Below are 14,730 nucleotides of genomic sequence, written 5' to 3' on the forward strand. Positions count from 1 at the left end.
CCTCACTGAGTTGCTGAGGCTAGGTTTGAATTTATAATCTTCCTGCCTTAACCTCCTGAGCCACTGGGATTACAGATGTGCACCACCACACCCAGCCTTCAATATAATTTTTTTAAATTTTTTTTTTAGTTGTAGATGGATACAATATCTTTATTTTTATTTATTTATTTTTAAGTGGTGCTGAGGATCGAACTAGGGGCTCATGCATGTGAAGCAAGCACTCCACCACCGAGCTACAACCCCAGCCCCTTTGATATAAATTTTAAAAATACATATTATTAAATGGGAGTTACATAATTTCTATTTCACATGTTCCAAGTAACTGCCTCCTTTCAAAAAAAATTTTTTTTAGTTGTAGATGGACATAATATCTTTATTTTTCTTTGTTTATTTTTATGCAGTGCTAAGAGGCAAGGGCTCTACCACTGAGCTACAACCCCAGCTCTAAAAAAAAAAAATTATAAAAATAAAAAAGAGGACTGGGGTTATGGCTCAGTGGTAGAGTGCTTGCCTAGCATGTGCACCACATAAACATAAATAAATAAAATAAAGGTATTGTATCCAACTATAACTAAAATATTAACAAAAAAGGAAAAGACAAAATCTACATATTAGACACAGTTGGATAGCCTCTAAGAATTTGGAAATTTTAAGGAACCAGATAGCACTAACTATGAGATAACATATATGGTTTTGCCAAAGTTGTTAAGAGAAGTCTGAGTGGTTCCCAGAATAGCAACTCTTTTTCCATTTTTTATTTAGCTGCTGAACCATGAAATGCAAACCTAATTAATCACACGCACATTTTTCATCATTTCTATTTCACATGTTCCGAATGTTAGTGTGTTTTTTAAGTCAACTAGAACCAAAAACAAAATGCATACCCGCTTCCTGCATATGCAAAACTCGAGTTCAGACAAATAGATGGGTGTTTGCCTGGCACAGATGTTTCTCCCTGTAGAGAGAGGATAAGAAGGTGGACTCTCTCCATAAAATAATTAGCTAAGGATATCCATTAATAAAATTGTATTCTCTTCTATCTTAAACATCTTGATTATACTGTATGTGCCTCATCTAGAGACAAGTTTGGCCCTTGGTCTTCCAATAGATATTTTTTTGGATCCTGAAATCATTCTCTGAGATGTATTTTTTTAAGCATAATGGCCAGTCTGACTGCTGTTGAAATTAAGGGTGATTAGGCTGGGTGTGGTGGCACACACCTGTAATCCTAGTGACTTGGGAGGCTAAGGCAGGAGGATTGCAAGTTTGAGACCAGCCTCAGGAACTAAATAAGGCCCTAAGCAAAAGAAATTAAGGGTGATTAGAGAGAAGGGAAATAGAAAGCTTTTCTTTCTCTGACAGTGTCCATAACACAAATCACCAATCTGAAAGTGATTTGGATAGATGGGCTTCTGGGTGTAGTACCAGAAATTCTTCATAGGGAAAGGATGGTAGACTTGGCCCTTTACATTTAAAGTACAGCAATTTAATATCTGTACTTATTCATTCATTTTATTTTGAAGAAAAAAGAAATTCAAATTACAAAAATGTTGTTGTATGCCCTTCACCTAGAAGTGTTAACATTTCCATATTTGCCTTATTGATTATTGTGCTCACTCTTGCTTTATACACATAACATTCCTTTGTTTCCCCTGAGCCGTTTGAGAATAAATTGCAGACAATAGAATGCTTTACTTTTGCATGTTATTTCCTATGAAGAAGGACATTGTCTTATATATCCACAGAATACTTATTAAATTCAAAAAATTTAATACCAATACATTCATAGTACATCATTAATCATCCTAATAATACCTTTTTTGGGGGGTGGGGGGGCAGTACCAGGGATTGAACTCAGGGGCACTCCACCACTGAGCCACATCCCCAGCCCTATTTTGTATTTTATGTAGAGTCAGGGTTTCACTGAGTTGCTTAGCCCCTCACTTTTGCTAAGGCTGGCTTTGAACTTGCAATCCTCTTGCCTCAGCCTCTGAAGCCACTGGGATTATAGGTATGTGCCACCATGCATGGCTACTAATAGCTTTAATAGCATTTTAATAGCATTTATCTAATCTACCATATTGTGTTATATTTAGGTGTCATATCTTTTTGGTGTCCTTTAATCTGAAACAATTCCTAAGCCATTTCATTTGTGTATTTTAGAGTGCCCTAAATTTGAATTTGTCTTATTTTTTCCTTATGATGAGATTCTGGTTATTCATTTTCTGCTATTCTAATTTATTTATTGTTGTCTTCCTTCTATCATTCCTATAATTTCAGCAATTCGGGATGCTGAGGCCAGAGTATCACAAATTCAATGTCAGCCTCAACTACTTTGTGAGATCCTCAACAGCTTAGTGAGACCCAGTCTCAAAATAAAACATTGGGGCTATAGCTCAGTGGTAAAATAGCCCCAGGTTCAATCCTAGTACCAAAAAATAAACAAATAAATAGAATAGGGCTGGGGGGCAGATAATAGCTCAGTGGCAGAGCACTTACTTAAGCATGCTTAAGGCCCTGAGTTCTCTCCCAGCATCAGTAATGATAATGATGGTGATATGATGATGGTGGTGGTGGTGGTTTGTTTAAGTTCAGGCTCTAAACAAGCAGATCTCAGGTTGGATTTGGACCATTGGGGCTATAAATAATTACAATATTTTGTATTCTTTCCCAGTGATTTTTGTTTGTTTTGTGGTGCTAGGGATTGAACCAGGGTCTCACACACGTTAGGCAAGCATTTTGCAACTGAGTTACATTCCTTTCTCTTTGCTAGTGTTTTTGTGTGCATATTTTACATGGCACTTCTATTACTTTTTTATTATAAAGATTTTCCCTATTTCCATATAGTCTTTGTAATTATTACTAATAGTCACCATATGAGTCCATTGAATCAATATAGTATAATTAATTGAACCATAACCCTAATTTTTTTCTTTTTTTGTGTGTGTGTGACTCTGATTAACTCTAAGTCAGTTGTTTTCTACTTTAGCATTCATCTTTTAGGTTTGAATCACCTGTAGGCTTGAAATTAAAAAACAAGTTTTTGAGCTCAATGTCTGGAGGTGTTTGCTTTGTGATGGGGTCTAGTCATCGGCTGGTTGTGGGATCACTTTAAGAACTAACTACTCTACCTAGTACTAATCATTTGGATTATAGTGCTGGCATCTTTATTCCAATTTTTGGCGGGGAGGGGGATACCAGGGATTGAATTTGGGGTTTCACTGAGTTGCTTAGTGCCTCGTGGTTGCTGAGGCTGCCTTTGAACTTGCAGTTCTCCTGCCTCAGCCTCCTGAGCTGCTGGGATTACAGGTGTACGCCACCATGCCTGGTGCTTCTCCTCAGTTTTTGTCAGAAAACTTAAATTAGTCAATATACACAGTCACAGATATAGTCCTTCCTTCTAAATAGTAAAGTCATCTGGCAAAGTCCTGGTAAAGTCATCTCTAGTGTGCCTTCATCTGTCCATATAAAGGACGGCATTGTTATTGTTATCCAGTTTTAGACTGGGCCTGCTTTCATGGAAAGCTGTTTCACTTGGAATAGCATAAGTTAAACAGTAGGACCTTGTTAACCTAATTAGCCACAGAAAAGAGGTAACTGCCCAGATACCATGTCCCTTCAACTTTTGTAGGAGTGACAAATAACTAATTTCTTATTAGTTCATCCCTTGATTTTTACTAATAACTAATCAGAAGTTCATAGAAATAGAACTGGGGTTGTTTCTTAGTGGTAGAGCACTTGTCTAGCATGGGTTCAGTCCTCAGGCACTGGGTTCAGTCCTCAGCACCATTATAAAAATAAAAGTATTGTGTCTATTTACAATGAAAAATATTTTAAAAAGCCAGGTATGGTGGAGTATGCCTATAATCCCAGCAGACTGAGGCAGGAGGATCAAGTTCAAAGCCAGCCTCAAGAAAAACAAGATGCTAAGCAACTCATTGAGACCCTGTCTCTCTCTTTTTTTTTTTTTTCCTCTTTTTTTTTAACATTGAGAGTTAATATTTATTTTTTTAGTTTTCGGCGGACACAACATCTTTGTTTGTATGTGGTTCTGATCGAATCCGGGCCGCATGCATGCCAGGCAAGCACGCTACCACTTGAGCCACATCCCCAGCCCCGAGACCCTGTCTCTTAATAAAATACAAAATAGGGCTGGGGGTGTGACTCAGTGGTTAAATATCCCTGGTACAAACAAACAAAAAAACTCAGAGAAGCTTGGTGTGAAAGCACATACTTGTAATCATAGCAATGCAGGAGAATTGCAGATTTAAAGCCAGCCTCAGCAAAAGTGAGGTGCTAAGCAACTCAGTGAGACCCTGTCTCTACATAAAATACAAAATAGGGATGGAGATGTGGCTCAGTGGTTAAATGCCCTGAGTTCAGGAAAGGATTTTTCATATCATGTATTTTATGAATGTCTCTTATCTATAATATGAAGATTTTCAAAACTGAATAAGAAGACAATAAAAAAGGTCCAGGTCAGCATGCCTGAAGTCCTGGGTTCAATCCCCAACACTGGAAAAAAAAAATGGCATAAGATTTTAACAGACACATCACCAAAGAAGATATATAGAAGGCAAATAAGCATATGAAAAGAGGCTCAACATTATTACTCATTAAGGAAATGCAAGTTAAAACCACATAATCTGAATAAGACATACAGATGGCAAACAGGTATATGAAAAAATGTTCAACATCACTATTCATCAGAATTGCAAATCAAAACCACAAGAGAGATCACCTCTCACCTGTTAGGCTGGCTATTCTCTAAGAAACAAAAGACGAGTGTTGGCAAGGATATGGAGAAATTAGAACCCTTATAAACCGTTGATCAGAATGCAAATTCATGCATCCCATGTGGAAAACAGTATGGAGGTTTCTCAAAAAATTTAAAATAGCCTAGTTTATGCAAGGCCCTGGAATCAGTCCCCAGCAACCAAAAAAAAGGGTTAAAAATTGAACTTCCATATTATCCAGCAATCCATATTCTGGGTATTTATTTGAAAAAATTAGAATCATGATCTTGGAGAGAAATCAGCATTGCAATCCATGTTCATTGTGGCAGTATTCTTATTTATTTGTTTGTTTATTTATTTATTTATTGGTAGCAGTATTCTTAATAGCTGAAATATGGAGAAAACTTAAATGTTCACTGATGGGGGAGAATGGAGTAAGAAAATATAGTGTACACAGTGGAACATTCTTCAGCCTTAGAAAGAAAACAACATTGGATATACGTGGATAAACCCTGAGAACATTATGCTCAGCAAAATAAGCCAATCATAGGGTTAGAAGTATGGCTCAGTGTAGAGGGTTTGCCTAGCATGCATCAGGCCCAGCACTGCAAGACAAAAAAACCAGTCACAGAAGGAGAAATGCTCTATGACCCCACTTTTTTGCGGAATTTAAAATTGTCATAGAAGAAAAAATAAAATGGTCATAGAAGCAGAGAGCAGAATAGTGTTGCCAGGTGCTCAGTGGAAGTGTATAAAATAGCTGGTCACTAGTCAATATAAAGTTTTATTTATGGATGATGAATAATCTCTAAAGAACTACTGAACAACATTGTGTTTATAATTTTAAGTCTCTTAGGAGGCCCCATGGGGATGGTAATACATCCTTATAATCCCATTGACTCTGGAGACAGGCCAGTATGAGCAACTTAGTGAGATCACGTCTCAAAATAGAAAAAAAAAATTAAAAAGGGCTGGGAATGTAGCTCAGTGTTAGAGCACTCCTGGGGTTTAATCCCCAATATAACCAGCAACCACTCTGTTAAGGGGTTGGATCACATATTAAACACTCTTACCAGCATCACTTCTCTTATATTTATAATTATTATTAAGTAAAAAAAGGTTACTTCATTTAACACAAGCACCATGACACCATGAAGCACCATGACACCATGACAGTCAGTCTCATAATCCAGATGGCTAAGAAGTGACTAATGGATGAATAATACCCACGACAAAGAGCATGATTCATGTTCCAGGTGGGAGAGAGTGGGACAGTTCAAGATTTTAAAAGTGCATGCAATTTAAAATTTATTGATTGTTTATTTCTAAATATAACTATGTTTATTTATTTTTGGACCATGGTTGACCTTGGGTAACTGAATCCCTGAAAAGCAAAAGCATGGATAAGAGAATACTACTGTAAAATAACAATTTAAATTAAAAAACAAAAAATGAGATACCACTACAAATCCACTAGGATTGCTAAAATTAAACAATTCAATAAAAGACTGGCAATACCAAGAATTATGGAGAATAAGGAGCAACTGAATTCTTACCTACTAGTCGTAGGAATGTAAAGTAGTAGAAGTACTTCAGAAAAATAGTTTGGCAGTTTCTTTAAAAATTAAACATAAAAGCTGGGCATCGTGGCACACAGCTGTAATCCCAGCACTTTGGGAGGCTGAGGTAGGAGGATTGCAAGTTCAAAGCCAGCTTCAGCAATTTACTGAGGCCCTAAGCAACTTAGTAAGAGCCTGTCTCAAAATAAAAAAGAAAAGGGGTTAGGGATATGGCTCAGTGGTTAAGTGCCCCTGGGTTTAATCCTCAGTACTAAAAAATGATTATATATATATATATATATATATATATAATGTAAATTGTGTAGAGAATGGGTCTAGGAGAGTTGAATAATTAGCAGGTAGAGCCAGACATGATGGTGCATGCCTGTAATCCCAGCAGCTCCAGAGGTTGAGGCAGGATTTCAAGTTCAAAGCCAATCTCAGCAATTTAGGAAGGCTCAAAATAAAAAGGACTGGGGATGTGATTTATTGGTTAAGAGCCCCTGGTTCAATCCCTGGTACAAAAAAAAAAAAAAAAAAAAGTAGCTGAAATGCTGTCTGATAAATATTGAGATTAAAGTTAAAAAATGAATAGCTTTCTGAATTCAGAAATGGGTGGGGACTGTGGCTCTGTGGTAGCACACTCGCCTGGCTTGTGTGAGGCACTGCATATAAATAAATAAAGGTCTATCAACAACTAAAAAATATTTAAAAGAAAAAGAAATGACAAGTTGTCATTGGTTAGTAACATCATCAGAACTATGAAAAACCTTATCAAATACTTCACAGAGAAGACAAATTAAAATCATAGAATTAACGAGAGCTGGGGATGGATACAGAAGACCCTGAGTTCAATCCCCAGCATAACTAAAAATATAATAAAATCATATAATGACAGAATATTACCTAGGAGGAGACCATCTTAAATTTCTGTGTCTCCTAAACCACTGCTTAAAAATCCAAACAGCAGCTGGTCATAGTGATTCATGCTTATAGTCCAGCTACTTGAGAGGCTAAAGCAGAAGGTTTACTTGAGCCCAGGACAACATTATGAGATCCCATCTCAATAAAACAAACAACAACAAATACACATACACATGCACATATATATTATATAATAAAGATTACCAGGCTGAGGTTGTGGCTCAGCACAGGCCTGGCATGTGTGAGGCATTGGGTTCAATCCCCAGCACTACCCCCTCCCCCCAAAAAAGTCATATAATATGATATCTGTAATATTAATACTTTCAAGTTTGTCTTTTCTTCCCCCCCCCCCCCCGCCTTTAATGCTAGGGATTGAACCCAGGGCCTCACCTATACCAGGCAAGTGCTATCCACTAAGCTACATCTCTAGCTCTATATTAGTACTTTCTTTTTTTAATTTTTATTATTTCATTTTTTATTTTTTTGTACCAGGGATTGAACTCAAGGGTGTTTAACTACTGAGCCACATCCCTAGCCCATTTTATATTTTATTTAGAGTCGGGGTCTTGCTGATTTCTTAGGGCCTTATTGACTTGCTGAGGCTGGTTTTGAACTTGTGATCTGGTCTCAGCGGCCCGAGCCACTGCATGTGCCATGGGCCCAACTTAGTACTTTCAATGTGGAAATTGTTTCATAAATAATCGGATAAGAAAATGAAATATATCTTTGAAAATTTATTGATTTTTATTTTTTTTAACTTGCTTAGGGGCTAATATAAACTATGGCCAGAAAATCATTGTAAAGAAGAGCTTTAAGTGAGACAATAAGTATTCCCATTTATCTCCCTTTTAGGAGACTGAGTCAAAGACCAACACCAGAAGAACTAGAACAACGAAATATACTGCAACGTAAGTCCAGCTATGGAAATAAAATTATGCAGATATTCTTTTATATGTCTATTATTTTAATGTACATAAAAGATAAAAGAAGTATTTGCTAAAAGGGCCAAGAAGACAGTGTTTCAGTCTGGGAAAAATATTTTTCCCCTGTGGGAACAGAGTTCCCCCAAGCTTCCTTTGGAAAAAGCTACATGGCATTGTTTAGTATATTATCATACTCTAAAAATTTTTGCTTTAATGTTTTTACATTTTCCTCAAATTGCTTTGGGCATTTGACAGTGTATAAGAGATGTGACCCAACTTTTCTCTGTCTTCATGGAAGGAACTACTGTAGTAACTGTGCATGTGAATGAGACGTTCTTGTGCTAGTAGAATCAGAGGGCTTGGAATCCGATGCAAGTCCCTAGAATTGCAATTTTCCTGCTGCTTTCAGTCATTAAGACTGTCTTTACCTCCATAGCCCCTAAGTAAGACCATGTATTTAATTTGTTGTCTATGTATATAATTAACTTCCTGAAATAGCATTCTAATTTAATACAGATGTGATTTGTCTTTCCAAAGTTTAGAAAAATCTCATTACTGAAGCCTTGAAGCAGTTCAGGCTTCCCTGGGATTGCTTGTTGGGATGCTCAGTCTGATCATTCTCATAATACTTTTTAGGTATACACAATTTAGTCACTTAGTGAATTTAAAGTGTGGGAGGCTGGGCTGGGGTTGTGGCTCAGTGAGTGCTCGCCTAGCACATTCAAGGCCCTGGGTTCGATCTTCAGCACCACATAAAAATAAATAAATAAAATGGAGGTGTTGTGTCCACCTACAAATAGATAGATAGATAGATAGATAAATAAAGTGTGGGAGGCTTTATAAACATATTATCTGAAACTTGGTGTGATCTCTTTTGTCCATTCTTAGCAGTTACTCTTGAGCAAAAATATGAAAATTTTTTTTTTAAATGGCTCTTAGTGGGCTGGGGCTATAGCTCAGTAGCCGAGCAATTGCCTAGCACATGTGAGGCCCTGAGTTCAATCCTTAGCACCACATAAAAATAAACAAATAAAATAAAGGCATGCTGGCATCTACAACTACAAAAATACAAATTGGGCTGGGATTGTGGCTCAGCGGTAGAGCACTTGCCTAGCATGGGCTGGACCCAGGTTCAATCCTCAGCACCACATAAAAATAAAGGCATTGTGTTGTGTCCATCTACACCTAAAAAAAAAAATTACATTTTTTTTTAGGTGCATAGTAAATATTCTGGCTTTGCAAACCATAGAATAATGGAGAATATTTTAGGTAGATATAAAACTGTTAAAAAATGTGAAGACTAGGGCTGAGGATGTAGCTCAGTAGTAGAATGCTTGCCTAGCAAACTCAGAGCCCTGGGTTTGAATTCCAGCATGATCAAAAAAAAGTAGAGACTTTTCTCTCTTTCTCTCTTCTTTCTCTTCCCTTCTCTTCTCTTCTCTTCTCTCTCTCTCTCCCTCCCCCCCCCCCACCCATCCTCTCTCCCTCCCTCTCTCCAGGGATTAAGCTTGAGCAGGAGTATTGCAAGTTCAAAGCCAGCCTTAGCAATTTACTGAGGCCCTAAGCAACTTAGCAAGGCCCTGTCTCAAAATTTAAAAAGTAAAAAGGGGTTGTGAATATGGCTCACTGGTTTAATGCCCCTGGATTCCTTGGTACCAAAATAAAAGAAAAAAAATTGTCTTGGTTAGTTGGGTGCAGGGGCACACACCTATAATCCCAACTTCTAGGGAGGCTAAAATAAGAGGGTAACTTAACACCTATAATCCCTATCTGAAAATGAAAAGTGCTAGGGATGTAGCTTAGTAGTAGAGCACTTATCTAGCATTTGTGAGACTCTGGGTTTGGTTTTCGGTACCACAAGAAAGAAAGAGTGAGATAGATAGATCTGTGGTATAATTACCAAAATGTTTGATAAGCAAATTGCCATTTTGAAGTAATATGCATTCTTTGTTTCTGACTGTCGAATGTAGCTAAAAATGAAGCTGATCGTCAGGCAGAGAAACGAGAGATTAAACGTCGGCTCACTAGAAAGGTACAGCTTCCTGTGTGGTTGATTTCAATCTGCCTATTGACTTTGTCTTGGATTTGAATGACTTATTTGTGGAAATAATGAATTTGCTATATATGTAGAAAATAATACATAATTTTTCTTTGATTTTTAATGTTTAAAACAGACCTTTACAAGGAGGAGTTTGATAATTTTTACCTTTTTGGACTTGGGATTTTGATGTATACTCTATAAAAAGTGGTGCAGTTTTGTTTTGTGTTTTGTTGTTGTTGTTGTATATGTGTGGGAATTTTGGTTTGTGATGCTGGTAATAAAACCCAGGGCGTTGCACCTGCTACGAAAGTGCTCTAACACTGAGGTACATACCCCCCAACCCCTTAAAACTTGTTGCTGTGTAGAGACAATAACAGGAGGAGAGTGTAGCATTCAGTTTTACAAAGCAAACTAATTTTTTGTTGTTGTTGTTTGTTTTTTCTGGTACTAGAGATTGAATCCTGGGGTGCTCAACCACTGAGCTACATCTCCAGCCATTTTTATATTTTATTTTGAGATAGGACTTGCTAAATTGTCCAAGGTGGCCTGGAACTTTGTTTGGGGTACCAGGGATTAACCACTAAGTCACATTCCCCAGAACTTTTTTTTTTTTTTTAATTTTAAGATGGGTCTCACTCACAAAGTTGCCTCAGACTTCCAAGGTGCTGTTATAACAGGCATGCACCACCATGCCTGGCAAATACTACTTAAAATTTGTAAGAATCCCCAGAAGAGCAAGGGATCTAGATATTCATTTCTGGAATTATCCTATTTCATCCTTTCTCCTGGAATGGAGGAATTATCTTTGATAATTAGAGGCCATCTTCAGATTGAGCAGGTTACCTGCAATCTTAAATCAGTTTGTTAAGGAATCCTCTACTTTGTGTATTGTTGATGCTGAAATGAAATGCACAAGAGCCTTGCTACTCAAAATGTGGTCCATGGAGTGTAGCACGGTGGCACACACCTACAATCCCAGCGGCTTGGGAGGCTGAGGCAGGAGGATCACAAGTTCAAAGCCAGCCACAGCAACTTAGTGAGGACTTAAGCAAATCAGCGAGAACCTGCCTCTAAATAAATATAAAAAAGGCTAGGAGGCTGGGGTAGTGGCTTAGTGGTAGAGCGCTTGCCTAGCATGCTTGGGGCACTGGGTTCAATCCCCTACACCACCTAAAAATACATAAATAAAGATATTGTGTCCATCTGCAACTAAATAAATAAATAAACAGATAAAAAAGACTAGGGATGTGGCTCAGTGGTTGAGTGCCCTTGGGTTCAACCCCCATACCAAAAAAACAAAAATGTGATCTGTGGACCAGCATCATTATTATCACCTGGGGTTTTCTAAGAGATGCTTAATGTCAGGCTCTACCCAAGACTCAATTAATAAGAGACTCCATTTTATTTATTTATTTATTTATTCTAAAATGTTTTTGGTATTGGGGATTGAAGTCACGGCCTCAAGTATGCTAAGCTTTACCACTGAACTATACTTTCAGCCTAGAATCTACATTTTAACCAGATCCCTGGGGGGATTTGTATGTATGTTGATGTTTGAGAAGCACAGATTCTAGCAGTGTTTCTCAATCTTAGCCGTGCAATGAAATTACTTAAAAAGAAAAAATTCTGGGGATGATACCCAAGAATTAATAATGGTGAAAGCTCCCCAGGTGATTCCAGTATTAAACAAAGTTTAGAGGCAATTTGAATGCATAAGTGATTGCTAATTCCTGGCATAGAGAACTAAAAGATTCCATTTCTTTCAGCTCAGTCAAAGGCCAACTGTGGCTGAACTACTTGCCAGGAAGATTCTGAGGTTTAATGAATACGTGGAAGTAACAGATGCTCAAGATTATGACCGGCGAGCTGACAAACCTTGGACCAAGCTGACTCCTGCTGACAAGGTAACTGTAAAACATGTAACATATTTTCTTTCATATTTGAGAGCATGCTCTCTTTTTTCTTTACTTGAAGGATGCCAGATACTAAATAAAATAAGGAACCATAAAGCTAGTTTTGATATAATATTAAATTTCAAATCAAGATATAAAATCACAGGGTATACAACCAAAATCTTATACTAATGACTCCACCACCAGCATTGAAAGAAGAGGAGGAAATCCCTGCTGTATCACAAAGTGAAAAAAACTAGAAGGAAACAAAATGTTTTAAATTTTGTTTTATTTATTTGTGTGTGTGTGTGTGTGTGTGTGTGATTGAATCCAGAGCCTGATGCATTAAAACACATTTGTTGAATGGATTTGGAGTGGTATAGTTCAGTAATTACACACATTTATCGCAAGGTTATCTCTTAGTTGCCCAGGTTGATCTGGATCTTTTAGTCTTCCTGCCTCGGCCTTCTAAGTAGCTGGTATTACAGGCTTGCACCACTGCATCTGGCACACATATTAACTTCTACAGTAGGAAAGGCATTTTTACATGCTGTGAAAAATATAAAACTAAAATCTCTCTTCAGGGTTTTCAATATTTGGATTTATCTTGTCATTTTAGGTTTATTGTGAGATGAATTGTGTCAGAAAATGATGTATGTTAGGTTCAGAGCTTGGCTTAATGTGATGTATGTTAGGTTCAGAGCTTGGCTTAATGTGTGGACCTGGATTTATTTTCTTCCCTCTGTGTTGCCTGTCAGGGACTCAGTGACTCTCAAAGTTAAGCACAATAGGGAGTAGATGGCAAATCATAGTGCTGTACTACAGCAGACAGAAAATGCTAAAATCTTTTTTATTTCTACCCTACAGGCTGCTATTAGAAAAGAATTAAATGAATTTAAAAGCTCAGAGATGGAGGTTCATGAAGAGAGCAAACATTTCACACGGTAAGAGCCAAAAGACCCAAAAACTATAAGCTAAGTAAAATTTACCCCAACAAACAAACATACCAGAGCTGTTTAGGTTGGAGAACTCTGGACTAAGGATGTAGATCAGGGCTAGAGCGCTTGCCTAGTATGCACAACACCCAGCACTATCCCCTGCACCACAAAAAAAAAGAGAGAGAGAATTCTAACATCAGGAGGCTGAGGCAAGAGGATCACGAGTTCAAAGCCAGCCTCAGCAACTTAGCAAGGCCCTAAGCAACTCTATAAGGCCCTCTCAAGGCCCTAAGCAATTCTATAAGGCCCTCTCTCTAAATAAAATAACAAAAAAAGGGCCAGGGATGTGGCTTAATCCAGTACTGGGGGGGTGGAGGGAGCAGGGGTGTCGCATGTCACATGCAACTGAGGGGAATTAAGAGTGGAAAAGGGGGGGGGGGAAGAGGGGTGAGAGGGAAAGGGAGGGGGCAGGGGATTAGCAAGGATGGTGGAATATGATGGACATCATTATACAAAGTACATGTATGAAGACTTGAATTGGGTGTCAACGAAAAATTGTGCTCTATATGTGTAATAAGAATTGTAATGCATTCCACTGCTGTCGTATATTTAAAAATAATAATGAAATCAATAAAAAAAGAAAGAAAAAAATCATTTTAAAAAAAGTGGAAAAAAGACTGTTTTTTGGGGGGCGGGGTGGTTATTGGCTGTTGAACCTAGGGGTCTTTACCACTGAGCTACATCTCAGCCCTTTCTATTTTTAATTTTGAGATGGGGTCTTGCTAATTGCTTAGAGCCTTGCTTAGTTGCTGAGGGTGGTCTTGAACTTGGGCTCCTCCTGCATTATAAGCATGCACCATCAAACCCAGCTAAGAAACATTAAAAAAGAATATAACATTTCAGGGGCTGGGGTATAGCTCAGTTGGTAAGAGGGTTTGTCTCACAAGCCCAAGGCCCTGGGTTCAATCCCCAGCACCAAAAAAATAAAAAAGAATATGATATTTCATTACTACTGATAAGAAAAGTTATCTACATTATTTGGTAACCTTTCTTTTGAGCATCTATTTTAGCTACCATCCAAAGTACATGTATGAAGACTTGAATTGGGTATCAACATACTTTATATACAAACAGAGATACGAAAAATTATGCTCTATATGTGTAATAAGAATTGTAATGCATTCCACTGCTGTCGTATATTTAAAAATAATAATAATAAAATTAATAAAAAAAGAAAGAAAGAAAGAAAAAATCATTTTAAAAAAAGTGGAAAAAAGACTTTGGGGGGGGTGGTTACTGGCTATTGAACCTAGGGGTCTTTACCACTGAGCTACATCCCAGCCTTTTCTATTTTTAATTTTGAGATGGAGTCTTGCTAATTGCTTAGAGCCTTGCTTAGTTGTTGAGGGTGGTCTTGAACTTGGGCTCCTCCTGCCTCAGCCTCCCCAGTTGCATTATAAGCATGCACCACCACACCCAGCTAAGAAACATTTTTTTTTTTTTTTTTTTAATTAGAATATAACATTTCAGGGGCTGGGGTATAGTTCAGTTGGTAAGAGGGTTTGTCTCGCAAGCCCAAGGCCCTGGGTTCAATCCCCAGCACCAAAAAAATAAAAATAAAAAAGAATATGATATTTCATTACTACTGATAAGAAAAGTTATCTACATTATTTGGTAACCTTTCTTTTGAGCATCTATTTTAGCTACCATCCAAAGT

The 14,730-nt window shown here is 37.6% G+C and overlaps 1 protein-coding gene and 1 long non-coding RNA gene across 7 annotated transcripts in view; one reads left to right on the forward strand and one right to left on the reverse strand.

The window, feature by feature from the left end:
• The window catches only part of Phactr4 (phosphatase and actin regulator 4), a 96,277-nt gene that overhangs the window by 77,968 nt on the left and 3,579 nt on the right, over positions 1 to 14,730 (forward strand). For all 6 annotated transcript variants that reach the window (XM_071617530.1, XM_027937537.2, XM_071617529.1 and 3 more), the window contains 4 exons: positions 8,072 to 8,127; positions 10,113 to 10,174; positions 11,950 to 12,087; positions 12,943 to 13,019. In XM_071617530.1, coding sequence (XP_071473631.1) covers positions 8,072 to 8,127; positions 10,113 to 10,174; positions 11,950 to 12,087; positions 12,943 to 13,019 — 333 coding nt within the window. The remainder of the gene's footprint in view (positions 1 to 8,071; positions 8,128 to 10,112; positions 10,175 to 11,949; positions 12,088 to 12,942; positions 13,020 to 14,730) is intronic.
• The window catches only part of LOC139707229 (uncharacterized), a 35,558-nt gene that overhangs the window by 12,014 nt on the left and 8,814 nt on the right, over positions 1 to 14,730 (reverse strand). The window lies entirely within an intron of this gene.

Source organism: Marmota flaviventris, chromosome 10 (genome assembly GCF_047511675.1).
Source record: "Marmota flaviventris isolate mMarFla1 chromosome 10, mMarFla1.hap1, whole genome shotgun sequence".
Lineage (NCBI taxonomy): Eukaryota > Metazoa > Chordata > Mammalia > Rodentia > Sciuridae > Marmota > Marmota flaviventris.